The sequence below is a fragment of the Mesocricetus auratus genome, unplaced genomic scaffold (assembly GCF_017639785.1).
Source record: "Mesocricetus auratus isolate SY011 unplaced genomic scaffold, BCM_Maur_2.0 Super-Scaffold_100038, whole genome shotgun sequence".
Taxonomy (NCBI): domain Eukaryota; kingdom Metazoa; phylum Chordata; class Mammalia; order Rodentia; family Cricetidae; genus Mesocricetus; species Mesocricetus auratus.
Genome location: NW_024429216.1, coordinates 3,191,459 through 3,218,943, shown reverse-complemented (window position 1 = coordinate 3,218,943; position 27,485 = coordinate 3,191,459). Strand labels below are relative to the sequence as shown.

At 46.9% G+C, this 27,485-nt stretch overlaps 1 protein-coding gene and 1 non-coding gene across 2 annotated transcripts in view; one reads left to right on the top strand and one right to left on the bottom strand.

Moving 5' to 3' along the window:
• Arhgap35 (Rho GTPase activating protein 35) overlaps window positions 1-27,485 on the top strand; it is a 104,969-nt gene that overhangs the window by 60,410 nt on the left and 17,074 nt on the right. Inside the window, exon 3 of the mRNA XM_005086431.4 lies at window positions 337-481. Coding sequence (XP_005086488.1) covers window positions 337-481 — 145 coding nt within the window. The remainder of the gene's footprint in view (window positions 1-336; window positions 482-27,485) is intronic.
• LOC121135609 lies at window positions 23,397-23,503 on the bottom strand. The gene has a single exon (XR_005872712.1). It is a non-coding gene; the product is annotated as a U6 spliceosomal RNA (small nuclear RNA).

Below are 27,485 nucleotides of genomic sequence, written 5' to 3'. Positions count from 1 at the left end.
AGCCATCTCTGAGTATATACCATCTATCATGTTGATTGTTTGAGAAACTTCCTGTTTACTCCAGTGTGTCCCCCAATGGAGGATGTGGATGCGATTATGTTGTTACTTTATTGAATAAACTTGGCCTGGTTCTTATAAACATCTTAGTTCTAATAATGCACTCTCACACTAAAGGTGTGACTATGTGATAGCTTTCCAGCATCTTGTGTGGTATTTGGAGGCCAGAAAGTGCTATTAAGAGGATGAGCAAATTTGGGTCTGTTTGTCTCTGGAAACCTTGCAGATGCGTATGATACTCACTTTGTTTTTGTGCTTCCTTTTTTGTTTCCTGAACAGAAACCAAAGCCCAAACCCCGACCATCCATCACGAAGGCAACTTGGGAGAGTAACTACTTTGGGGTGCCCTTAACAACTGTGGTGACTCCAGAGAAGCCAATTCCCATTTTTATTGAAAGATGCATTGAGTACATTGAAGCCACAGGTAAGCATCTCCCACAACAGATAGTACCTGTCACTCCTTGCAGGGAGCTTCCAAGAGGCCTGGAATTTGTGAACTCTGGAAGTGACAGATGCCAGCAGAGGAGCTGGCGGATGTACCACTGAGACTTTAGTCAGTGGGAGCAGTTCTGTCCTCTGCCTTCATGTGTTCAGTCAGCCCTGGCGTGTGACGTGTTACTCGGAAGTTTGTGTTGCTGCTGTCCCCTTGTGGGTCTGAAAATTGGATGAGGGCGGGAAAGGGCTTTATATGGAACACATATCGCACTTAATAATAGGAACAAGTACTTGAGACTGTTACCATTCCTAGCATTCTGATGAGACTCATGTATAGTTATGGTTTCTGCTCTGAGATTAGAAAACAATCACAGTGCTTGAATATCTTGGGATCATGTAGCTGGTTTTTTGCACATGGGATGTTGCCTTAAGGTTTTTCCATTCTTGAGATAATAAAATTTTACTTGTGAGGATGCTTTGTTTTACTGACTTAGGGCTCTTCCATGTCTCTTTGCCATCCAGCTTCATGTCATTGTTTCTTTCTACCTTCCCCTAGCTGCTTTCAGGGGTCTTTGAAGAGGAGGTCCTTGCAGGTACCTGTCAGTCTGGATTCCCAAGCATTATTGGTTGAGCTTAAGGATGTAGGCTTGAGAGCCGGCACACACCTTTAATTCCAGCACTAGAGAGGCATAGACGAGCAGATCTCTGTGAGTTTGAGATGGATCTGCTCCACATGGCAAGTTCCAGGTCAGCCCAGGATACACAGTTAGGCCCTGCCTCAACCCTCCCCGCCACAAAAAAAAAAAGAAAGAAAGAAAGAAAAAAAAAGAGGAGGAGGAGAAAAAAGAATAAAAATTTGGGAGGCTTAAAAGAATGCTCAGCATTAGCTAAGAGCACTGTGTCTTCCGCAACTGGGGTTTGATTCCCAGCACCCACGTGGCAGCTCACGGCCATCTGAAATGCCTTCTGGGGTACCATCTTCTAGACCCGTAGGCACTGCATAAATGTAGATAATACATGCAAGCAAAACACCCAGGCACATAAAGTAAATAAGTCTTTAGGATGGAAAACACAGAGGCTTGTGTGTAGCTCAGTACTAGAGCACTTACCTGACATGTGCAAGAGTCTCATCCCTCCTGAGCATGCATGGACACAGGGATCTGTGTTCTCTTAATCCTTTCACCCTGACCCTTGTCCACCTGCAGTCACTGCCAAGCCAAGCTGCTGCTCTGTAAACTCTGCCAGATTGCATCACTGTCCCCGCAAACATTGGCTCGTCTGATCACATCCCAGGCCTGTTAGATCTACATCATCTCTTGTCCCTGCTCCACACCCCCCTACCCCCTTCTCTCGGTTTGCCAGTTTGAAGCTAGTAAAAGCTTTTGCGAAGTTGAAAGAGCTTCATACTACACTGGCTACACTGGCATTGTCATCTTAAGACTATTCACTGGGGCCCTGGCAAGACCTTCAGTGAATAAAAGCTTTGGTGGCAAACCTACAACCCATGGTGGAAAGTTAAAAACCACCTCCTAAAAGTCCCTGACCTCCACACATGCCCCGCAGTGTGCGCGAGCGCACACACACACACACACACACACACACACACCTTGGTAATAATAATACATTTTTAAAAGTGTCTGCCAAGGCTGGGGCACATCTCGGTGCTCAGGCATCTGCTCAGCACGAGCACTGGGTTCCTTTCCACCTAAAAGAGAAACAGTATTATCCTTGATAGTACATTTCATGTGTAGTCCATGTTTGGATTTGCTCAGCTGACTTTATCCTGTTTGTTATGGTAGAGTTTTTTTTAATTCCTGGATGCAACCTTTGTATACTACATTTTACTACGGGAACTATCTTTCTACATTCAGCCCCTTCCCTGCACTGCCACTCCTACCGACACCATGACCTTTTCTGAAGTGTCTAGATAGTTGTCTCACAGAATAGTCCTTTGATGTAGAGTAGTCTGAGTCTCTCGTCACCCTCAGCCCACTTCACCACCATGTACAGCTTCCTCAGAGTGTGGTTCTGGATAAGTCCCCAGCAAGCAGTGGGCGCAGGACCACTGCTTCCCCCTTGAGCAGTGCCTGTCTGTGACGTGGACTCCAAGACCTCTGTGGGTTTTTGCTGAGTGATTGGATGAACTGTTTCTCCAGCTTGGACTTTTCTTTAGGAAGATGGGTGCTGTCACTGGCAGCGCGTGGGGTGGGGGGACTCTCTCTCCTCCCCTCTCCCTACTCCCTCTCTCTCACTTTCTCACCCCCACCCCCACCCCATAGGAAGAATAGCCCTGCACTCTCTAGTATAGTATGGAGCCCAGCCAGGCAAGTACTCCCACACAAGCAGAAACAACATCCCACCAAACCTCCTCCGAACAGACCGGTGTCAAAAGGACTCGTATCCCAGTTTCCGTTGGCACTTTGACACATGGCCCTGGCCGGTAAAACTGTGCTTTGCATTTCAGAAGCAGGGCTTGAGAGTTCAGGCCCCAGCCTCAAGGCCCATGATGATACCCCACCCACCGCTCAGCCTAACTAGAGCACAGCCAGCAGGAGCATAGACAGCAGGGCAGAACTTTGTGGTAAGGGAAAGACTTAGCAATATGCAGATCAGGACAACTTAAGCCATCCCAGCACCTTTAAAAATTGTGCAGTTTGTTGTTTGTTTTGTTTTTGAGGCAGAGTCTCATGGAGCCCAGGCTGGCCTTGAATTTGCTGCTTAGTGAGGATGAACTTATGAATTCTTCATCCTCCTGCCTCCACCTCCCAGGTGCCAGGATTGTGGCCTTCTCATGTAAAAACTGCCATTCCTGCTGTTTTGCTTATAACCCGACTTCTGTTAAAGCTCTTCCTGAGAATGTTTTCCTCCTTAGGTAAAGTTGGGACATCCTGGGTGCTGATTGATTCTGGTTTGTCCTTGTTTTCTTCTTGACCAGTTCCTTTACCTTTGTTTCATGTTGCCTGGAATTGCTTTTTGCCGAGGCGGTGGCCAGTGGTTAGAAGAGCTCTCACATTGATTTGCAGATGCTGTTAGGCAGCTGCAGGGTCAGCCTCTGTGTTACTGCGCTAATAGGGTGTTATATTTTCATCCTCTCAGCTCCTGTTACATGGAAAGCTGGGAGAGGGCATGTTACTTCCACAGCTGCTCTGGGACCTCCATGGGAGTCACTGTGTGGTGGGGAGGCTGGGCCTGTCTTTCTGTCTTATGGTCTCCCTGGCCCTTGGTTTCATTTATGTAGAAAATAGGTTGAGGCCATAGAGTCACGACTCCCTTGTGGAACCTGTGTGATTCCTAAGTAACAGAGAATGCTGGCCAAGTTAATTGAGTTCCCTGCTTGATGACAGGAAGTAGGAGTATTCAGTTCTGTACCGCTTATGTGTCTGGAAGAGGGGTGAGGGGTCACTTTTCAGAACCTCGCTGTTCTGAGAGTACCTGCCTAGAGTAAGGCTTGAGTTTGTAATTGCCCTGGTTGATGAAATAAATTTCAAAGCCTAGGTCTTGAGTCAGATTTGAATCAAGGTTTCCTGTGTTTCAGGAAATGACCATGCCATATATCCCAGGAACCTGTGAGAGAGCTTTCAAGGGCCCTCACTCACCAGTGCATCCTGGATGCTCAGCACCGGGCACTTGACATAGCAGTCCTCCCCTGACTGTGACACAGCTTCATCTGTAGCCGCTTAACTAAACAGTTCTCTTGGCATAGAGTGACGTGTGAGACCAAACCTTCCTGTGACTTCCAGCCCTGTTCTCGGAGTGGGTGGGATGGGGGATACTCAGTGTTCCCATCTGCTAGTCCTTTCCTAATTGGTTTGCTTTCTGAGAGGTACCCAGCCCCTAGCCCTCTAGCAAGCATGAGCATGGCAGGGAGCCATTGTGGGGAGTGGTGAAGTGGTTTCATGGGCAGAGGGTACATGTTTGACATCCTGAATCACAATACTCAGACCATTCTGTGCACATAACTGGTAGGCCTCAAATCTGTTGTTACTTTAAAAAAAAAAACTTCATTGTTTTTATTTTATATGTATGACTGTTTTGCTTGCATGTATTTGTGTGTGTGTACAGTGCTTTAGGAGGCCAAAGAGGACATCAGAACCCTATAACTGAGCTTACAGATGGTTGTGAACCACCATGTGAGTGATGGGAATTGAACCCACATCCTCTGAAGAGGTAGCCACTATACTTAACCAGTCAGCCATCTCTCCAGCACCCTGCTGATACATTTTAACTTTAGTTAGCTCCCATGGATTAAAAAAATCCCTGAAGGCAAGGAAGCTTGGCATCTGTCAAAGAATAATGTCGTGCCCATCAGCCGCTTTCTAATCTTTGCATGTTTGCAGATGTTAGTGTGAGCAATCATTGTTTTAGGACCTTCTTGTTTCTGTTTGTCTTTCCTTATAGCTTGTTCTATTGCTTCAGAAATCTGGGTGTGGTGGAAAGCTGGCCCTTGGAACTGGGCAGGGACTCTTAACATTGTAGTCCTTCTGGGAGGATCTTGGTGTCATCACAGTACAGGGTTAGCATCGCTGGCAAGAAGATGACAATGTGTGTGTGTTCCCATTCACTAATCTCAGGAGCTGTGATGCATAAACCTTAAGACAGCCTGGCATCCCTTTGAGTCTGCTCCTAGTTGAGTACAATGTTGCGACTGAAACCCATTCATTTGTAAGAGCTCTTTGTAGGCCAGGTGTGGTGGTGACACTTGAGCACTCAAGGAGGCAGATGAGCTCTGTGAGTTTAAGGTTAGCCTGGTCTACATAGTGAGTTACAGACCAGCTAGGCTACATAGTGAAGGACACACATACACACACAAAATTAATTAATTAATTAATGGATTAATTTTTAAAAAAAGACTTTTCGTGGGGAGTCCTAGAATGGAGTCATACCACCCTGCCTTGGTTATGGTGCAATGTGTGATCATTTAGTGGTTCTGTGAAGCAGATGGTACTGTCTCATCTAGCCTTAGGGGATACTGGACCTTGCTGGACAGCATAACGGGTCAGGTTGCCTGAGTGGTGAAGTTCCAGATACAGGACCACATATTTGTAGAGAGATAGAAACTTCCTGAGAACTCATGAGTAGGTCTAAAAATAATCTGCTGCTGGGGGTGGCAGGTTTCAGCTAGCCTATATTCAATTAATGTTTTTATTAATAGCACCTGCTGTATGCTAAGCACTATATTGAACTTGGGTTGCCTTCATCATGTCCAGGATGGGAGAGAGAGACATAATCATACAGCCATAATAAATCAGCACAGAACATGATTGGGTTTGAAAATCATTAGGGAATAAAGTGACTGGCAGGATCAAGTGTTGGCAAGGAGGTGGAGCAGTTAGCACCTCACAGAAACCAAGGGATGTAGGGAAGGTGGGTGGCTTTGCAGAGCTCTTTGGCACACTATGGAAAAGTTAAATATACACTTGCCATCCACTTCTAGGTATTTATTTACCCAAGAGAAATAAAAACATATGTTCACCCAGACTTAGACGCCACAGTTTGTAGTGGCTGTGTTCTGGAGAACCCCAAGTTGGAAAGAACCCAGACATCCCTCCTCAGGTGAAAGAACAAGATTGTGGTGCATCCACCCGGTGGGATACAACTTGAAACCCAAAGGTACTCACATCACCACACCACTAAGATGATAGACTGCCGCTCTGCCAAGAATGACAGAAGCCAGGCCCAAAACCACAGCAACCACTGTAGAATGAGGGCCACTCTGGCAGCAAGGTCAGTGCAGCCTGGAAGCTGGCCCTGGAATGACTTATTGCAGCGGAACGTAAGGAAACTGAGGAACAGCATTCAGTGTCTTGATGGCTGCAGTTTTGTTCATACGCACATTTTATAATTGGCACTTTAAATGAATACCTTAGTAAATCTTGCCTTAGTGAAGTTGATCTTAAGATACCCAAAGAAAGAGTTGCTGGCTGAATGGGATAGAGAACTTTGATTATGATCTTACAACCTAAGCTGGCTGTGATAGTTCAAACCTCTCGTTTCATCACTTGAGAGACTTGAGCAGGAGATGCTGTTTCAATAACAAATCATGTGTGTATGTAGAAATGAATAACTGGTGGTGGTGGCACATCCCTTTAATCCTGGTACTCCAAAGGCAGAGGCAGCTGAATCTATGTGTTTGAGGCCAGCCTGGTCTAACTATAGTGAGTTCCAGGCCAGCCAGGGCTACACAGTAAGACCTTGTCTCCCCAAAAGAAAAAAATCACTAAATGTACTAATTAGTGATTGAGGTACTTTATGCTGGAGTCTAAGCCTAACCATGCTAACAGTGTGGTTGAGCGTAGCCTGCCCACTAACAGTGCATCCTAACCGTATCAGAAGAAGTTACTGGACGACTCAGATGTGCTATATTTATAAGACAGCTGTTTCAACCTCAACAAAGTGAGTGCTGGCAAGAAGAGTTTGGGGACCTAATATGATTCCTCTGTGTGTGAAGTCACACCAGCTTTACCCTTGTACCAGGCTGTCACTCAGCAGATTCTGAGAATCAAAATCTTGTCTGTATTTTTAGCAGAAAGTCTGGCGACGGCTTGCTTGATGTTAGCCATTGTTTCAGTGGCACCTAACAGTGACTTATTGTGGGATAAACATAAAAATGAGATCTCCCCAGAACAGTAGGCTAAGTAACACTGAACTGTGTCCCCAATGGATTTTTTTTTCTGAGACAGGATTTCTCTGTGTAGCCCTGGCTGTCCTAGAGTTTACTCTGTAGACCAGGTTGGCCTCAAAAGCACAGAGATCCACCTGCCTCTGCCTTCCAAGTGCTAGGACGAAAGGCGTGCGCCACCACCCACCCACCGGCACCACAGTAGAGTTCTTAAATTTGACATTGAAGTTGAGTCTCCATTAAGAGAAGTGCACCTTTCATGAACACAGATGTGCATGGTAGAGTATGTCTGTGCCACTGCAGCCAGTACACAGAAGGGACAGAACCCCGCCCCCAGGAAGGATGAGCACTGTCCTGGCTTCTGACAGGGTAGACTACTCATTTTGTGCCTGGCTTCTCTCCCTCAGCATTGTATCTGCAGTGAGCACTCTTACACTGCATGTTGGTACACTTGACTCAGCATATGCCTGGAAGGAAAACAGGGTTGAATAATCAGTTTAGCATTCTAAACATGACGGCTTTGGGATTTGCTGTCTTCTAGGATCAGGGATGAAGATGGGGACGCCAAAGTGGCCCACAGTCCTGTAGTAGCTGAGTGTTTTTACCTGTGCCTTGCAGTGACTCTTTACTGCTCTGTGGCTTCCAGTGCAGACTGATTCATACACTCTTGACGACTCCAGGGTCCTGCTTGCCCAGCCATTGTTCTCAGTTTAAATGTTACCTATGTGAGGAACCGGCCGGTGGCACCTTCCCCGGCTCGTCATGGTGATGCATAGGTCTCACCGAGACTGCAGAACAGAAGGGTCAGCTCTCAGGTGGTGTGGGCAGATGAGTTAGGAAGCAAGCTCTAGCCAATCAATTGGCCTGCAGCCACGCCCCTGTCATTCCCTGTGCACTTGTGTGTGGGGCTGGGTATTATGTCTCTACCCAGAGGCAGCCCCCAGCTCCTCAGCACAAGTGAAACCCTCCATAAAAAGGAAGACTCAGAGCTGTGACCTTCCCCTGAGCTCAGCTGCCTGGGTAAATGTGTTGAGTGCTTTCTGTGTGGCAGATTTAGGTTTCACTACTAATTGATGGGAACATCTTCAGGGAGCAGCTCTTGCCATTAGATCAGAGGCCTTTGGGAGACAGCCTTGGAACAAACACTCTCAGGGCCAACTGAACATCCCTGTGGGGGCAGGGTACAGAGTACTGCTGTCATTAACAGTGGATCTGCTGCAGAGGCCTTCAGCACGGGCACCTGCTATACATTCTGCACATTTGGTGGTGTTTTTCTTCCTAGTGAATCGTCTACACAGGCTGAACCACAAGCCAAGCCTTGGCTTTGCTGCTTACTAGCAAATGTTTAACCTTGCCTTGCCTTCACTCCCCTGGCTATAAAGTGGGACTAATGAAAGTACTTTGAGTCAGTAGGATGACTCATTATGTTACAGACCTTGTAACAGTAGCTAGTGGCCATAAGTAGTAAACTCATTGCCATTGCCACTGCTGCTGCTATTGACATTGTCCAGGATACTGCACCCTTATCTGCCCCCTGTACAGAGGTCCTAGCTTTCAGGGTTCAGAATAGGTTACTCCCCACAGAGAGTAGCTTGCCTGAGGGACACTCCTTTGTGAATTGCTGGAGACCATAGCAGGGTGGGTCAGCATGGACTCTGAAACCCATGTAATTGCTGTAAAATCCCGGTTCTACTATGTATGTTAGCTGAACTGCTTCCTGTCTACAAAGCCACTTTGCCTCCCTCTTAGGACTGACCCTCAGAAATTCTGTGTGAGGTGCTTGCCTAGCTCGACCAACCTCAGAACAGGGAGTGGGGAGCTGTTACAGCCATGCTGTGAGATTTCACTTTTAACTAATTGCTGTTCATTCTTGTAGTTGGGATTTTGGTCTCCTGTTTATAGCCCTCCCTGCTGTCCAGGCCTGGCATGCAACCTGGGAATTGGTTTTCCCCCAGAGGTCTCATACCTCCACTTATCTCATTCTTGTGTGTTTATTTCTCTGCCTTCTCCATGGAGTCAAAGTAGAGGGCCCAGAGCAGTAAAGGCTCTACAAGTAGAGATTGAGGCTCTCATACCAAGTGCTGTGTTCAGGATGCAAGACATTCCCTCTGGACAACAGACACAAGTCCTTGCCCCTCTGTAGCATATGGTACAGTTGGGTAAGAGGAGGGCAAGGCTTGATAATAAAACATGGTCTCAGTGATTAGTACTCCAAAGAAAAGAAAGTTGGAGCCATTTATGTTGTTCGGACAGAGAGATTGTAAGTGGCCATGTCCTGAGACTGGAGTATTGTTGGCAGAGCCCTGGCACTCTGAGGAAGGGCACTGTTGGTTGAGAGCTTTGTGTGGAGGACCTGACCCCAGAGGGCTCAAGGGCGCTTGCTGTAGCTGCCTTTCTACAAGTCTCACTCTGCTCCTTCTCTGGAAGGAGAGAAGGCACAGAGCTCCTGGTCCCCCTCATTGCTAGCCTACATCCCCCAGATGTGTAGTCCCAGCTGGAATGATGCACTTAACCTGGGAGTGGAGCTTGTCTGCCCAAGCTGGATGTCTTTACACAGTCACTCTTCAGTGTTCATCACTCCCTCCCGTCTGATGGCCGTGTCCCTGCTCCCCACTCTAGCGGGCTACTAGTATAGCACACCTCTCTTTGTAGGTGGGTTATTTATGTGTCTGTCTGTTGCCACTCGTAGGAAGAGACATGAAAGAATGTCCCTGTTCTTGCTCTCTTATGACCATGGGCAGGTACAGCAAGAAGGAGGCCTTCCGCAGGTCAGAAGGGGGGCATCACCACAAACTGAGTTGTCAGTTTGATCTAGAACTTTCCAGCTCCACAAGTGTCAGAACATAAATGTTGTGTAGTGATATTTTGTTTGTAATCTAACAAATAGTTTGCCTGAAGATCAGAATGCAGAGCTAAGCTACTAGTTAGCCACACATACACTAAGAAACCACTAGTTAGCCATAGTGGACAGGCAGTAGTGGTACACACCTTTAATTTCAGCACTTGGGAGACAAAGGCAGATGGATCTCTGTGAGTTTTACCCTGGGCTACATGAGAGTGCATCGGTGTAAAAGAGAAATAGAGCTCACACCTTTGATCCCAGCACTTGGGATGACAAGCCTTTAATCCCAGCACTAGAGAGGAATAGAAGGCTGGAGGAGACAGGAGCTGAGTGAGTCTGAGGTTTGATGGAGAGCAGTGCAGTCTGAGGACAGGCTTGCCCTTTGGGTCTGAACATTGGTAGAGATGAGAATTCTAGAGGATGGCCGATTTGCTTCTTGCTTCTCTGATCTTCAGCTTTAAACACAGTATCTGTCTCTGGGCTTTTATTATTAATAACGACTAGAATTTGTGCTATAGTGTTGTTTTCCAGTGCCTGGAGTGTTGTTTTGGGGTCAGAAGCAAAAGGACTGCTACAGGCGTCAGAACACTTGAAGTCTTCTTCAGTCCCACTCCCTAGTTCCCAAGAGCCTCAATACGAGGTGTTGTGCCCATATGACCACAGCAGAGAACTAGGTCAGCAGGAATGGGAATTGAGGCAACAGTCAGAAGGACAAGACGGGGATGGAGATGTGAGGTGTACACTTGAGCCCTAGGCAGAAAAGATAAAGGTACTCTTTTGTATAATTCCTGGCTCTCAGCTGCTGAGCTGGTTTGAAATGGAAGATGACTTGGGAATCGGATAATGGAACACCACTTTTGCAAGCAGAGATGGCACAAGACCTTGTGATTTCACCCTGGTTTGGGTTCTTTCGCTCTTGGCTGGAATCCTTCAGCTGTTTAAATTCAGCGACCTCCTGACAGCTTAAAATACAACAAAACACAGTTTATCTTTTCACGTCAGCAGCAGTTTTGTTGAAATGAAACCTTTCTAGTACGTGGTCCAGAGCTCCTGATAAGTGAAACTACAATTGGTGTTTGTGCTTGGTGATCTATTTTGTGGGTTTCAAAAGCCACAACAGAGAGCTCTTTTCTTCTGTTGTGGTTGTCAGGGGCCAGCATTTGGGCTATAACAGCAAGACGGTGTTTGTGGAACAGCTTGGTCTGTGAGAGATGTTCACTTCTGGCTGGCTGCTCTGAGAAGGGAGAAGCCTGTTTTCTTCTAACTAGAAGGTGCTACAGGACCCTAGTTCACAAGTCTTCTGAGGAGATTTTCAGCATGGCCCTAGCCTATCATCTTAGAACAACAAAGTGTGTGGTGATAGACTCGGGAAAACAAAATAGAAATGCCCACCCTGGAATGGACTAAATAGGAATTCATTTATTGCTTCTGCAGACATGAACTTTTCAATTCTCCTGTCTGTTCAGCCTCACCATAGTTTCTCTATGTTGCTGTATGCACGCGCATGTGCACTGTTAACCAACATGAAAGTCAGAAAACAAATGTCAGGAATCTGCTCTCACCCGCCTTATTGAGGCATAGACTCTGATTCTGCTGATGCACTATGCACTCCAAGCTGGGTGGCCTGGAAGGTACCAAGGCATTCTCCACATCCCATCTCAAAAGTAGTGGTGGCCTTGGAGTTGCATGTTGCTGCATCTGGCTGTTTTCTGTGAGTTCTAGGGCACCGACTTTTATCTGCTAAGCCATTTCCTCCACCCCTGAGCACAGTTCTCATCTGATCCCATGCTGCCCCTCCGTAGTTACTCTTACAATTGTCAGAGATGGGTGGTATTGGGCGGCTTAGGCATTAACACTAAGTTTGCCCAGTTTGGAAAACATTAAAATGGGTGTAGGCTAGATGAGAAGAATGTGGTAATAGCTCTTTTAATAATAATAATGATTGGGATATTTACTGTTGTAGAGGCATATGCTCCTTTTCATCCCTTGACTACCTTTCAGCAGACCTCTTGACAGTAGGCACAAATCTCCTAATCACTGGTTCATACTTCCTGTGTTTGGTGCAGGGAGGCTGGCTGTATCTTTAGAGTGATCTTTGAAAGAAAGGACTATAAGTTTTCTTATTCTTCTTTCTTTTTTCAGAAAATAGCAATTGCTGTATTGTTGATGTGCAGTCTCTCCCCACCTACCCACCCTCCTTTGTGGGTACAGACACGAAGCACAAAGCCTTGCTAGGTAAACTCCAGGGCCACAAATCCACACCCCAAGTCCGTCTTTTTCCTTCTGTAATACATAAAGAAAAAGAAAACGCAAACCTTGCACAGATCTAAACATCATGTCACTGGAAATGTGGAGCAGCCAGCTGGAGGCATCCATTCCATGTCTGGGCTTGACTACACCAGTTTCACAACGTACATGTAGAGGTCAGAGGATAACTTGAGGGAGTCGGTTCTCTTTTTCACTCATGTGGAGCCCAGGGATAGAATCCAGGTCATCAGGCTTTATCTGCCAACCATCTCATATTGTGTTGTCTTGGAGTTTTAGTTTTGCAGGCAAGAGCTAATTGGGTGCCCAAGCTAGGCTCAAACTTGTGAACTTAAGGAGCCTTCTACTTCACTTTCCTAAGCAATTAGAACTACAGGCACATGCCATGGCATCTGCTTGTCCTATGTTTAACTGTTTCTAAGTGTTTGGGAAAGGCTTGTTTATAGATCTTAGCTTTCTGCATTTAAAATTATTTATCAAGCCAAGCATGATAACACATATCTGTAATCCCAGCATCTGGAAGGTGGACACAGGAGAATCAGGAGTTTAAAGTTAGACTGAATTAGGAAGTAGGACTGTAGGCATGGTTCAGTGACAGACTGCTTGCCTAGACCCTGATAATAACACATTAGAGGTGTGGCTTGGTCGTAGAGCCTCCTGCCAATAATCTACCACTGAGAGGCTCAGAGTGTAGCTTAGTTATAGAATGATTGCCTGGACATTGTTGAAAAATAAAAATCTTGGGGCTGGAGAGATGGCTCAGTGGTTAGGAACACTAGTTGGTCTTCCAGGGGTCCTGAGTTCAATTCCCAGCAACCACATGGTGGCTCACAACCATCTATGATGAGATCTGGTGCCCTCTTCTGGTGTGAAGGGATACATGCAAACAGAACACTGTATATATAATAAATCTTTTTAGAAAAGAAAAAAGTTATTTCAAATGGTTATGTCTTTATCTTTGGGGAGGGGTGTGATTTGAGTTATTAAAGATTCTGTATAAAATAGATGTATTTTATAATGAATACATTCTGTATAAAATAGCACCACCTGGCGAGGTCCTATCTTCCCTGCCTAGGAAGAAAGGTGATCTCAAATGCATACAGAAATGTATGCATGTAGATACTTTCTAAGTTATAAAACTTCATAATTTGCCTGGTGGTGGTAGCGCACGCCTTAGTCCCAGCGCTTGGGAGGCAGAGACAGGTGGATCTCTGTGAGTTCAAGACCAGCCTGGTCTACAAGAGTTAGTTCTAGGACAGGCTCCAAAGCTATACAGGGAAATCCTGTCTCAAAGAAAACAAACAAACAAACAAACAAAAAAGGTCTCATAATTTGAAAACTTAAAGCAGGACTTCCATGACTTGACTAGGACCTTACTGGGTCTATCTCTTCTGGTCTTTGCAACAGCCCTGGGGGGCTAACTCCTGAAGAGGACATAAAGACAAGAAAGAGTAGAGGCCATTGAAAATCCAGAGTGAGGGTGACCTATGTTACATCCTGTGGGTGGGCGTGTGGTTGAGCATGAAACATACATGTGGAGGCCAGAGCTGGGTGTCAAGTGGCTTCCTCATAATGCTCCACTTTGTTTTTCTTTTTAATTTTTATTTTATGTACATTGGTGTTTTGCCCATATCTATGTCTGTGTGAGCATGCCAGATCCCCTAGAACTGGAGTTACAGACAGTTGTAAGCTGCCATGTGGGTGCTGGGAATTGAACCCATGGCTTCTGGAAGAACAGTCAGTGTTCTTTACTGCTTAGCCACCTCTCCAGCCCCTCCACTGTTTTTTGAACCCAAAGCTCACTAATTAGCTAGACTGCCTACCCAGGAAGCTCCAGGAACCCACCTGTCTCTACCCTTACCCCCAGTGCCAGGGTCTAGGTACACTGCCACCTCCAACTTGTGGGTAATGAGGTTTTGAACTCAGGTTCTCATGGTTCTGTGAGTCAGGTAATACAGCAAGTGAGCCATCTTCCCACCCTTCGTAGCCTTAACATTGTAAGGAGAGCAGTAGACAGGTTTTTGTTTTGTTTTTAAAAGACAAGATCTCACTATGTAGCCCTGACTGACCTAGAACTCATTATATAGCCATTTTGGCCTTGAGCTCACAGTGATCTGCCTGCCTCTGCCTCCTGAGTGTTAAAGTTAAAAGCCCATACCACCATGCCTGTCCCACACACCCACCCGTGTGTGTGTGTGTGTGTGTGTGTGTGTGTGTGTGTGTGTGTGTGTGTGTGTGTGTGTGTGTGAGTGTACATATTTGACTCCAAAGCTACACTGGAAAACCCTGTCTTGAAAAAAGAAGGAAAGAAAATTGAGATGACATAATGCAGTTGTATGATGGGTTTTAGTTGGTTTGCTTTTTAGAGACAAAGTGTTTGCTGATATCTCCAGCTATCAATCTTCTGAGTGTTAGGATTGCAGACCTCTTCCTCTAAACCTATCTTATATATGTAACCCCGCCACCTTCCCTTCCTCTGCATATTCTTTCTTTGGATGTATCAGGTTGTTTAATCAGCTGGCAGCTGAAAGGTGTATATTTGTCTGGTGTTATTACATGTCACACCACAGCAGCTGTATATAGCTAAGGCTACGCAGGCTCTTGTGGTTAAGTCCCATATGTGCCCATCTCTGTTGACCCGTGAGTGTGGTCAGCTTGAGACTTCGTGTGTTAACCTTACATAAAAGTCTTGGTTAAGCATCTAACCCAATTCTTTATATATAGCTATGACCTGGGAATTGTAGGGTTTCAGCAGCTAAGAACCTGTCTTGCCAAGATGGGCCTTGTGGTAATATTGGGACAGAGGAGGCTATGACCATGTGACAGATTCTGTCACATTTTTATCCCTAGAAGAGTAATGGAACCTTTAGTTGGTATCTTATCTTTCTAAGGGTGACGGGACAGAATGAGTTTAGCAGCAATTGAGTCCATTTGAAAACGCTTCCAGGCCTCAGTGGAGAGGTGACTGCTGAGAGCATATTTAGGAGCTCCTGTGGCATCTTTACCCATTGTCTGTGCACCAGCAGGCCTTCGGTGCTGGAAACTTCAGTAAGGAAGCAGGGGTGTCTGGGTGGAGGCTTGCCTCTGACGGAGGGTGAAAGAATCTTCTAGGAGGGAAAGGTGGGCTGGTGCAAGCCAGGGGTGGCAGACAGAGGTGATGTAGCGCTCTTACCCTTTGAAAGTCAGCCTGCAGCACCTCAGGGTGTTGCAGACTCTTCCTTGGAGCCAAAGGAAGGCTATACCACCAGGATGCTGATGCACTTACACTCTTAAAGATCTGTTAAAGATTTTCTTGGGGAAAGTAATTTTTCTCTCTCACTTCTCCCATCATTATCTCCAGTGAGAAGACAGGTTTTGAAAAATTGGGTTTGGGATGGGGTTATGTGGGAGAAGTTGGTAGCCTGCCTCAGTTGACCTAGGGAATGACTCCACCAACTGTCAACCTCTGTCAGTCAGTCTTGCTGTGTCTTCTGCTCCAGGTATTCTGAATCTGGTCCCTGCCTCCAGCTTTAGTTCTCACTCTGTCCTTGACTTACTAGCGTAACTTCTTACGGAGTGGTCTCTCTGCTTCTGGTCTCATCTCTCCAGTTCCCAATTGCTGCAGTGGAGTTTATAATAACTTCTCCCTGTCAGTGTTCTCCATCATCCTGGAAGAAACTGGGTCTAGCCTTGCCCCTTGATATTTTCTTCATTCACCCCAAACTTCAGGTCACAATCAGAACTGCTGCCATTCCTCAAAAGTCCTACTTGGAATCCATCTGGCCTGCCCTCTAAGTCACAGCCCCTACTGAACCATCCGTGTGCCCTGCACCTTTCTCTAGAAGTACTTTCTGTGGGAGACCCTCAGTAGACCCTAAGTTCCTTAAGAGAAGAGTCTGGGTTTTCATTGTTTCCTTCAAGCCAAATGCACAAGACTCTAGATTATGAATGCCTGAATAGTGTAGAACATTCAAAAGACCTCATCCCTCAAAAGCTCCATTTAGCTATGGAAATGTGGAATGTGTACATATAAAAGGAGAAGGGGAGAGATGCATATAATACTAAGGTCCTCGTCAAGGTTTCAGTATCTTGGTGGGAACAAATGCCCTATGTCTTGGGTGTGGGGGTTAGGGAAGATTGCAAACAGGGAGCAATGTGTGAAACTTGTAGCTGCCGGTCTGCAGAATGAGAGGCAAGAGTCAGCCTGGAAAGTCTGATGGGAAACATGGTGTCCTCTAGGTGGGAGCTAACAACAGAGATTCCAAGACATCTGCCCCAGGCTGGAAAAAGATTGTGAGAGATCGTTATTCATAGTAGCCAGAGTGGTAAATGCCTGAATAATGAGATACAATAACATCCAATCATACACTAGCCTGTCACTTGGCCATAGAGGGAGTACCTAAAATTGTTGAACGGTGCAGTCAATGAAATAGACCAGTTACAAAAACCAGGATTTATGCTCCCATTTACACAAAATGTCCAAAATAGGCAAACCTGCCCATTCACAAAGTAGGGTAGCAGCTTCAAGGAGACAGGAATTTGGGGTGTCTGCTCATGGGGACAATTTCTTTATGGGCTGATACAAGGGTTGTAAAATTAATGGTTGACTTTTCCCAATATGCTGGGGCAGGGGGAAGCTATTGTGTCATGTTTTGAATGAATTGAATAAATGTGAATTGTTGGTTGATAGCAACAGTAAGTGGAGGATCAAATAGATATTTTCCTCCAGGATTGGTCATTTTTCACTGAGTCTACAGCTGGTTGTTTGCATTTGAGGTGGACCCTTAAAGAGGCCTGTTCACAGAGTTGTTCACTTCTCATAACACTGGAGACTGAGGAGGGAGATGGTGTTGGTCTGTTATCTTTTTCATTGCTGTGACCAGACACTTTCAAGAGAAAGAGTAAGGCAAATAAGGATGAGTTCGCGTACTGACCCCTTGGGGGCCTCTGATTGCCTGGGGTTAGTCAACACTTTCACCGTCCTTTAGCCTCAATATTTCTGTTTTTTGTCCCATACAAGTTTTATTACGTCTTTGACTGCTACAAGGTATTGCTGCTGTAGGACTGCCTTTGGAGTTTGCTTAAGCATTTGCTATGTGGAGTCCCAGGTAATGCAGAGCAAGAGGACAGCAGATTCTCAGACCCCTGCCACCTTTCATTTGGAAGACAAATCACATGTATTTACCTTGGTGGTTTGGGTTAGGTGTTTCGGTTGAGTGTCTGGAGATCTGAACCTGCAAGTCACCATGGAGATGTCATACCCATCACACTTACAAAATGTTTATATGCTTCTTCTGGTAATAAGAATAAGGAATGTCTCCACCTGCCAGGGGCACTGTCTGAATTGGTTACTTTTCCCATTGCTGCCACAAAAGCAGTTTTAGGAGGGAAAGGATTATTTGGGCTCACTGTTTGAGCTCAGCTTGCCATTTCCTTTTTCCCTGGAAGGGTGCCATCCACATTCACAGTGGATCTTCTCAGCCTCCATTAAGCCTGTCTGGAAACATCTTCACAAATGTGCCCAGAGGCCTGTCTCCTAGGTGATAGTAAACCCAGTCAAGCTGGCACTGAAGGTGAGCCATCACACTACTGGCCAAAGTGTTTGTGGAATACCCGCCATTTGGGTCAGAGGGAGGGGTCAGAGTGACTGAACCTCTGAATCATAGCCTGGTCTTCACAGCTGTCCAAGGAGGGAGGCCTAACTGAGTCCCAGTCACCTGATGTAGGCCCCATGTTACTAAAGCCAACCTCTGCTGCTGCTGCTGCTGCTGCTGTATCCTTTCTAAAGTATAGTCAGTGACCAAGTATACTGACAACAGACATGGTTGGTGGTGACCAGTAGCTATTTGAACAGAATGCCAAGTTTACTCTTGGCTCCACCTCCCACATCTCACCTCCATGAGACAGAATGAAAATGAATGTCTTATACAGACTTTCATCTGGTGGTGTTGGAATCTAAAGGCCGCTTCAGTTTATCTCCCCTCGGTAGCACACTCCTCACTAGGTTTCACGTGATCTTGGGAAGTCGATGTCCAGCAATACGGAGCACTTGAGAGTGTGATGCACGGTTCAGAAAAGGCCAACACAGTTTTTCCTGGAACTAGTGTCCAAAAAATTCCACCAAACTATGAAATGGAAAATAGCTGCTAAGAATTTAGTCATGCAAATATTTTCAGCTCTAACAGAGCAAACGACAGTGTCATCCTGATGGGGGACAGTGGGACAAAAGGCCAACTCTCGCCTGAACTGACTCCTCCCAGGGTAAGCTCCCGGATTGCCCAGTCCAGTTAGGAAATGCACTCTATTTGGACCTAGCACACAGCACAGCGCCTCTGGCAAACAAGGTGCCAGCACAGTGTCTGCGGGCATCGTGACCTGCATGGCTCGGAGCAAGTTCCTCCATCTCCCATTTCCTTCACTCTTGCATGAGACAAAAATAGCACCTGTGGACATTTAAGGAGCAGCATAAGCCACGTGCTCACCTGCCAGTCTCTGGGTTTCCTGATTCTCGTTCTATCCTCACATCCCTGAAAGCTGTCACTTCCACTGACCTGGTGGGAAAACCAGATCCAGAAAGAAGAAGACCAGACTTGGGACTCCAACCCAGAGGCATTGTCCTCCTAACCTCCCATGGTTGAAATTACCCGAGGCCAGAGAAGGCATGCTGGATAGAGCCCTGGAGCCTTACAGGAAGTGGACTCGGCCTGATAGCGCTGGACTCTGTTCCCAGCACTCTTCCTCTGCGCTTGAGGGCCTGCCTCCTAGGGTTAGCATTTATAGCAGCTCTGTGCCCGGCACCTGTCACCACCTTGCTTACCCAGCCCCTCCTCAGTATTCCTTCAGTCGATACCTTGGAGGTAGGCTTCTTCCAGCCCCTGAGGGGACCCATGAGGAGACCAGAGGCACGACCTGAAGCTGAACAGTGCACTGGGAGGAGCCCAGTCCGCATCAGACCAGGGTCACCATACCTTAGCTGATCTCCCATGAGCTGGACAGTGTCAATCTCCAAGCTGCACTCATCCCTTTTTACAATAGGAAACAACAATTGCAGAGTCATTTGGGCACTGGCTGCTCCCAGCGTCATGGCAGACCTCGTGTGCTTTGAGCTAACGGGAGTGTGATTTGCAGTCTTGGATTAGCAGAGCTCTTTCTAACCAGGAGGCTCCACACCTCACTGGTGCAGCAGAGCTGTTTGGGGGAGCCTCTAGATGAGCTGCCTGAGGCTGTCAGGCCATGCTCTGGAACGGCTTCTTGTGGGGCTCCCTGCCTTAGACACGCCTCCAAATGCACGGTGAGAACAAGGCTGGACACACCACCAGGCCTACTGCAGGTGATCGCCTTCATTGTGCCCTTTTCAGTGCTCCTGAGATGCTAGAATGTAAGGTGTATAGTTTCATACACTGTGGTTGGGGGGTCTCTGTGAGTTAGTATCACCTCTTGCTCTAGGTTGCCTTTTTTTTCTACCTTTGCATACCTGTCCCTCATCACCTTCCTGTTTCTCTGCTTCCTTGTAAGTGAAGCAAGCACAAGTCATTTGCATTCCAAAAATTCTTCACTGCCACATATCCAGGCGGTCAGCTCGCCAGCTCTTGCGTGATCCAGATAAGTGCAGTTCACTTAGGTTGTGACTCTGCCTTGCTAGAGGATTTCCTCAGGACCCGGTGCCCTTCATGATCAGAACAGCGTGCCCTGGCATAATGCCCAGAGAGACCAGCAGCCAGAGAAGTCGAGAGTGTCGCACCAAGTAACCCTGCTTTCCATCCAAGACAGAAATAGTCTGGGTGTCAGCCCAAGTCCCCAGCATAGTTCCAACAGGCTCACTCTGCCTGGCTGTCTCAACTGTCCTGGTCCTTTGTGTGTTGGGGAAGATCCGAAAGACAGGCTGCTCTGCCCTTTGTGAACAGAGCAGGTATCTTGTGCCATATAAGACGAGCAGGGTCATGGGGACAGCAGACTATCCTGTGTGAGTGTCCCTTCATAGAACTGACCTGCCGTCCCATGGAGCTGGGACCTGGGACTTCCTGTGGCCCTGGCTCCTGACCCTGTGTCTGTTTTTTCCTCCCTTTCACCCCTCCATCTTATTTTGGTAGAGTGTCACACTCCCAACCTCCCACTTGAAGTTTCCAGGAACTAAAGGTTCAGTGTCCTGCCAGTCCTGGTGGTGACAGTGGGAGGGTGCTTGCAGGTGCTGCCACCCTGCAGTATGTCATTCCCGGGTCCTGAGTGCACCACTGGTGCAAGCAGGGCCCAGTGCGCATGCTCTCTAGGCAACATGGCCACAATAGCCCTAGCATGCAGATCTTTTTGTTTCCTGCTTTTCAGATACAGATCTGAGATGAGAGACTGTGGGCATTTGGGAGGGCAGGTCACTCGGCATCACTGCCTAAGCCAAAAAATCTCCTCTGCAGCAGGCCCTGTTCCTCCCTTTCAGGCCAGTTGTAAAAATGTTGAAGACCCACATAGGTTGACTGGGAGGACTGAGTGTATCAAAGGGGCCAAGAGGACAAGAACGTAGGTAAGTTCTCAGAGCAGTGCCACCTGTTCTGGGCCGTCCCAGACACAAGTAAGCCATGAGCCTGTGCTGAGTAAGCAGAGAACAAAAACAAATGGCAGCCATGGTGAAGTAATGGAGACATTAAATTCCGGGAGCAGGAAGACCTGCAGAAGGTGAGGCTGCACATGGAGAGATGGTGGCTGACGGAATGGCCTGCTGCTGCCCCCTTCCCTGCTGCAGCCTCTCTCTCACAGCCACTGAAGCTCTTCCAGGTACTGGAGCATGCTGAACACCGCCATCGGGAAATATGGTGGTTCTCATGGTCTGTGGGGACCCTGGGCCCCAGCACTTAACAGATAACCAGTATACAGCAGCTTGTAGATAGTGCTTGGTACTCTGCAGGAAGAGTGGTCTGAACTGCCCGCTTCTCTCCAGCTCCGCCTTGTTGGTGCGTGCTCTGCTTTTTTTCTTGTCCTGGGACTCTGGACAATTGTAAAAGTCTATAGAGAGAATATAGGGAGTGTTGGGTGTGGTTTGGCCCCAGGGTTAAGTGCCACACCTTGGAGGTTATCATAGCAGGGGACTTTTTTCTTAAGTCTAGCCACAAAGAATTGACTGAAGTGTCAAAGGGAACAAGGAATGTTCATAGAAAGGCTGTGAGCATCGGAGTAAAGTGAGGTGACAGTAACCCTCCCTGGCCACATACAGACAAAGTTGGGTTCTTTGTTGTTTGTTTTGTTTGGATTTCAGGGTCTGGGATCTGCTTTTGTCCCAGAGACTTCTGACTATAAAAAGCACTCCTTAGAGACCAGGGCTATATTGGTGACTTGATTCCTTTCATGGGCAACTGTACATCGGGAACCTCTACCCTCCTTGCAGCATTGGAGAGGTGTGCCTCTGACCTCGAGGTACTTTTCCACCTGGCTGCTCTGGGGAGTTTTGGCATCCTGTGTAGAGGCGATGACAGTGGTGTGGTGACTCAGTGCAGCCAGACACTAGGAGACTGTGGCTCTGACAGCTTTGTTCAGCCATGAGTTAGTTCCCGTGGAATGGCACACCAGCTCCACTCGTGATCACTCTGGCACCACCCCTGTGCCTCTAGGCTCATAGAGGTATGCTGTAGGAGTCACTTAGAGCGGGAGCACAGCTCGTGTTCTTGACAAGGGGGCTCTCTGAACTGTCTGGCTAGGAACTTTGTTTCCTGCTCCTCGGAGAGAAGTGTGCTTGCCTCCGCTGTGGGTTATACCCCTTTCACACTGCTGGCCTGGGACCTGGGGTGTGTTCCCTTGGACATCAGGAGAGCACAGAACTTGTGTTTTGCTCAGAGCCACTCCAGAAGCCCTGCTTTTGGATAGTTTATAGCAAGCCCAGTCAGATGCCTGAGCCATCTGATGTGTAAGTCCTTACCCAGCCAAACTGGGTAAGGACTCCGTGTCTTCTCCTCCATATTACCCTGCCCTTCCTCCCCAGGCAGCCCTGGGATTGACGGTGTGCTGTGCAGATGTACTGTGTCACTGGAAATGCATAGTCCCACTGCCTGCGGTCCAGCTAATACAAGGCTTGTCATATACAGTGTGTGTAGCACTCTGTCAGGGAACAAATGACAGGGTCTCTGGAGGAGCCAAGCAGCTCAGGTTGCACAGCAGGCAGAAAGGCAGTGGAGAACCTAGTGGAACATGCCAGCTGGGATTCCTGCTGACCTTTGGAGGAGTGCTGTAGCAGGACTGGCTGGGGACAAGGGGTGTCGGGAACACCTGTTCCCCTTAGGTACAGATGAATCCCTGAGGTAGAAGTGGGGACGGGGATTCTGGCCCTCTTTGGGTATAGCATGACACCTCTGTGCTCCATCAGGGGAAATACAGATAAGCAGGGTCCCATCCCAGCTCTATCTCCTAGCCAGCTCTGTGGCCCTGGGCAAACAGTCTGGCCTCTGAACATTCTGTTGCTCTGTAAAATGAAAATAAGAATAGTGTCTAAGTTATGTGTGTGTGGTAGCGCTTATTGTGAATCCAGCATTAGGAAGGTAGAGGCAGGAGGATCAGAATTTTAAGGTCAACTTCTGTTATGTAAAAAGTTTAACACTAGGTTGGGCTACATGAGACCCTTCCTTTAAAAAAATAAATAAATAAAACAAATCTGCTACCACGTTGTGCTTCCTGATCCTCCGAGATGTAACTCAAGCTCCTGCACGTTCATGAGACCACAGACTGATCCCACCACAAAACTGAGCTAAAGGAGAACCTTCCTGCCTTACAAACCAATGGCAACAGCAGAAATCTATGTCAGAGTTAATGGGAGGGTTTGCCATTCTGCTTCTGGCTAAGAGCTCAGTGCAGTATCTGGCCCATGGTAGGTCTTCACTGTGATTGTTACTGACATTTTGGCACCATTTCAATATGCCTTTGATTTATATAATCAATATTCACACACACACAAGATAGGATTTTACTCTGTAACCCTGGCTGTCTTAAATCTCACTCTGTAGACCAGGCTGGCCTCGAACTCACAGAGATCCGCCTGCCTCTTCCTCCCAAGTGCTGGGATTAAAGGCAGGCACCACCACCTCCTGCCTGCACACCTTCTTAACAGACAAACCAATTATACAATTATCTTGATTTTTGGTGAAGATTTCTAGCATCAGGACATACAGTTTGTTCTTAGTCACCCAGCTCAGCTATAAGGCAGAGCCGGGTGGGGAGAGTTAGTTAATATTGGAGCATGTCATGAATTTGTGTGTCATACTTGTACAGAGGCCATGCTGTCTTCTTTGTATTGTTCCATTTTGATATATATGCTACTGAAGTGAGAACACTTTGTGTAGGCTTGGTTTTTTGATTAGATGCTTGTTTGGTTTTTTGAGACAAAATCTCATTATGAAGACTTGGCTGTCCTAGAACTCCCTATGTAGACCTTGAACTCCGAGAGGTCCACCTGCCTCTGCCTCCCGAGTTGCTGGGACTGAAGGCATGGGCCGCCGCCACCCACCTAGGTACCAAGTATTTCTGAGTGCTTTCTGCTGTTTATAAATGCAGGCCATGTCTACAGGCAAATTCCTGAGGCTTATTCAGAGTCCCGGCTACAGGGCTAGAGAGATAGCTCAGTGATTTAGAGCATTCGCTGCTTTGGCAGGAAACCTGATTCCAGTTCCCAGCACTCATACAATGTCTCTCACAACCATCTGTAATTTCAGTTCCAGGGATCTGGCACCATCTTCTGGACCAAAGGTGCTGTACATACATGGTACACAGACATGTGCAGGCAAAACACTTGTACACATAAATATTTTTTTAATAAATTCAGAAAAAAAAAGTATGGACTACAGAGTCAGGTGTGATGTCACAGTCTGTAATCCCAGCACTTGGGAAATAGTGGTAGGGGGATCAGGAGTTCAAGATCAGCCATCAGCTAAATAGCAAGTTCCAGGCCAGCCTGGGATACGTGAGACCCTGTCTCCAAAACCTAAAAAGAATGCACGCTACGGAAGCAGCTACATGGAGGAGCTCAGGCAGTGGGACACGGTGTCTTGCACACCTGCTAGTGCTACATTAGGATAATAGCCACTCTAAACACAGCACCAAGATGTCACTAAACACAAACCACTCTGCTGAGAGAGGGCCTGTGCCTTCAGGGCCCAGAGAAGGGGATGCAGCACTTTTGCTCTTGGTTTTGGGCCAGCCCTCATCACCTAACCCTGTTTGGTGAGGTGACGGCAGCAGACCCTCTGTAGGAGTCATATGTCCCAAAGGAATGCTCCTGCTGTTGCTCCCTCCCCAGAGAGCCAGTCCTCAGTATTGCTTCCTGTCTGGGTAGAGTGTTTTAACACGCTAACAGCATCACTTACTTCAGAGGAAGAAGAAAAAGTAGAGTGTTTTAACATGCTAACAGCATCAGTTACTTCAGAGGAAGAAGTAAAGGCTAAAGTGCTGATTTTTTTTATATCCAAATATAGAAAGTAAAAACATAAGCAACTCCAAGTTTGTCTCAAAAGAAGTATTGATTCACTGCTTAAAAGAAAATCAGAAGAACAGAAGAACCGAGTGGTGCTTATGCAGGAACAATGGTGTAGCCTTACTTAAGGGCCTTACAGAAGGATTTCTGGCCAAGAGGGCCACCAGTGGGGAGAGAAAAGCTCATTTGGATATTAATTTTTTGTCCATAAAGCTGGACATGGTGGTGTGTGACTGACTCCTCTAGTCCTAACACTTTGGAGGCAGAGGCAATTGGATCTCTGTGAGTTCCATGCTAGCCAAGGCTACGTAGAAAAACCCTGTGTTGGGGTGGGGGGGGTTAGGCCAAGAGTTGATTCTCCCCTCAGTTTCAGGCTCCTGTAAAACATCATGCCACTGGCCTCTCTCAGGAACTGGATGGTTGAAGAGTGAAAATGGGCCGTTCATAGTCAAACTAGTTTTAGCAAGCCCTCTGTAAAATAACTTGCCTGTCATCTGCACGCTTAGTAAGCTCATGATGTCACACTTGGTCATAGCCAAAAGGACAAAAAAGCAATAGTGATCTACTGAAAGAAGGAATAGATCTTGCTATTGTCTGTAGTATGGACCGTAGTTGAGATAGGGTCTCACTATGTAAACAAGGCTGGCCTCAAACTCATGGAGATCTGGCTGTCTCTGGTGCTGATATCAAAGGTGTATACCACCACTCCCACACTTGGCTTGCTTTTTTCGTTTGTTTTGTTTTTAATCAATATCATACGTGACCATGGTTAAAAATGCAGTGGTGGCTAAGGGCTCGGTTGTGAGTAACTGGGAGCATTGCTTAAGTGGTGGTCAAGAACATGGGCTGCTTTTCCAGAGGCCTGGGTTTGGTTTCTAGCATCCACATTGGGTGGCTCAAAACTGTTGGTAACTCCAGCTCCAGGAGAGCCAGCACCTAGCCTTGGGTCACCTGCATCGTATGCACTCACATACACAATTTTAAAGTAATGGGTTTTTGTTTTGTTTTTAAGCTGTCGCAGCATTTCCGGGACAGCTTTTATTCCTAAAGCATCTTTTTGTTTTGCCTGTATTGCCCCCTGGTTTCATTGATACTTGTGGGATTTAGGTAGTGGAGAGACCTAAATTCTAGAGACTTAAATTCTAAATTGTAGGCTGCCTTCTAGAACCACATTAGGAATGTGTTGTCCCCCTCCAAAGCAAACCAGGGCACTGGAGCCGGTTGTATACAAGCCCCCCCCCTGCTCTTGACGCTTGGCTACAAAAACTGGAGAGCCAGAGTGTGCTAAACTATCCTGTTGAAACGGTGAGATACAGCAGACTGATGAAGATCATGTCTGCGGAAGCCCTCCACCTTGTCTGTGTTACTTCATCAATTAATCTCAGCGTTCCCATCCGTGCAGTGAAACTGGGGCGACCTGCCTTAAGGAGTTATTGTAAGAACTTAGCACATGGCTCATTATTGTGATTAGTGTTGGGTACCACCTCCCTGGGCCAGATTCTAATCTTAAACAGCATCCCAGATATGTATTTATCCACTAAGGAGGGAAATGAGAAGTTCTGGACCATTCTTTTAAATGGCATCCATGACTATTAATAGTTATTTTATGTATTGAGAGAATATTTGCCATCCTGTAATTTCCATTCTTAGTCATATCTCTGCTCCCTAGAGCCATTGGAACAAGATTGTCCTACATGGCAGTTGTTCAGATATTTGAAAATAGTAACATTGCCACTATTATTTTTCGGTGTGTAGGGTGGGATGGGGTGAGGGGGAGTGCACATCTTACTCGTGCAGAGGCCCGAGGTTAACACATCAGATGTCTTTCTCACTTGGCTGTCGTGTTTTGAGACCAGGTCTCACTGAATCTGGAACTTGCTATTTTAACTAGATTGGTTGCACAGCCAGCCCCCAGAGAAAATGCTTGAAACTTGTCGAGGTATTTAAAAGATGGAGGACTGCTGGATGAGATTGCCTTAAAGTAGAGTTCTTTGGAGACTTCCTCATGGTAGGCAGAGTGCCTCAGTCTCCATTTCTCTGATAGATTGACACAGAGCCACTAATGGTGAGTATTTGGCTGGCAGGTGTTAGCTAGACACCTAGAATGTTCTGCCCATGTTTATGATAACCCTGGCATGCCCTGCTGGATTCTGGTGTGAGTGCCTGTGACTCTGCTCGGTCCCCTCTGTCCTCCATGTGGTTCCAGGCTCTCGTCAAGTGGCCCTGTTCTATGCAGCATCCTGCCAGCCCACTGGTCACTCTTAGCTGTCATGATAGGCACAGTCAGCTTTCGGTGCTGTTTGTTTTTAATTGATTCTAAGTGGTAGTTGTAATAAATTGTGCTTGCTAGGCTAATGATACCTTTCCTAAATTATGCCATGGCGTTGGGTACAACAGCAGCAGGATTGCTATTCTAAAATGAGGTTTGGTAAAACAAACAGGCAGGCCGCTTACAGGAAATGCTGAGCTGATGATTAATTGATGTTGTGGAGCTAGCTCTTACTCTCAGATGTGCCGTCCTGTGATGATCCTGTAGTGGAGCTGCAGCCAAAAGCCTGGTTGGTTCTCAGGTAGCCAACGTGCTGTTTGTTGTGCAGAGGATGGGGATGCCTGACCTGTACAGTGCCGAGAGTGCCTTTCCCATCTGGGACGTAGGACTCCATCATATCACCATGTGAAGGGGGCTGAGGAAGAGAGCTTAGACAGTGTTTTCAGACTAGTTCATGAAAGCTGGAATCTGCGGGCACATATGTCCAGTCCCATCTGTACACTTGTGGATGTGTCGCCTAACATGTGAAATGGGTAGAAAGGTTAAATCTGTCTGAGAACATTTTTAAGTCATTGAG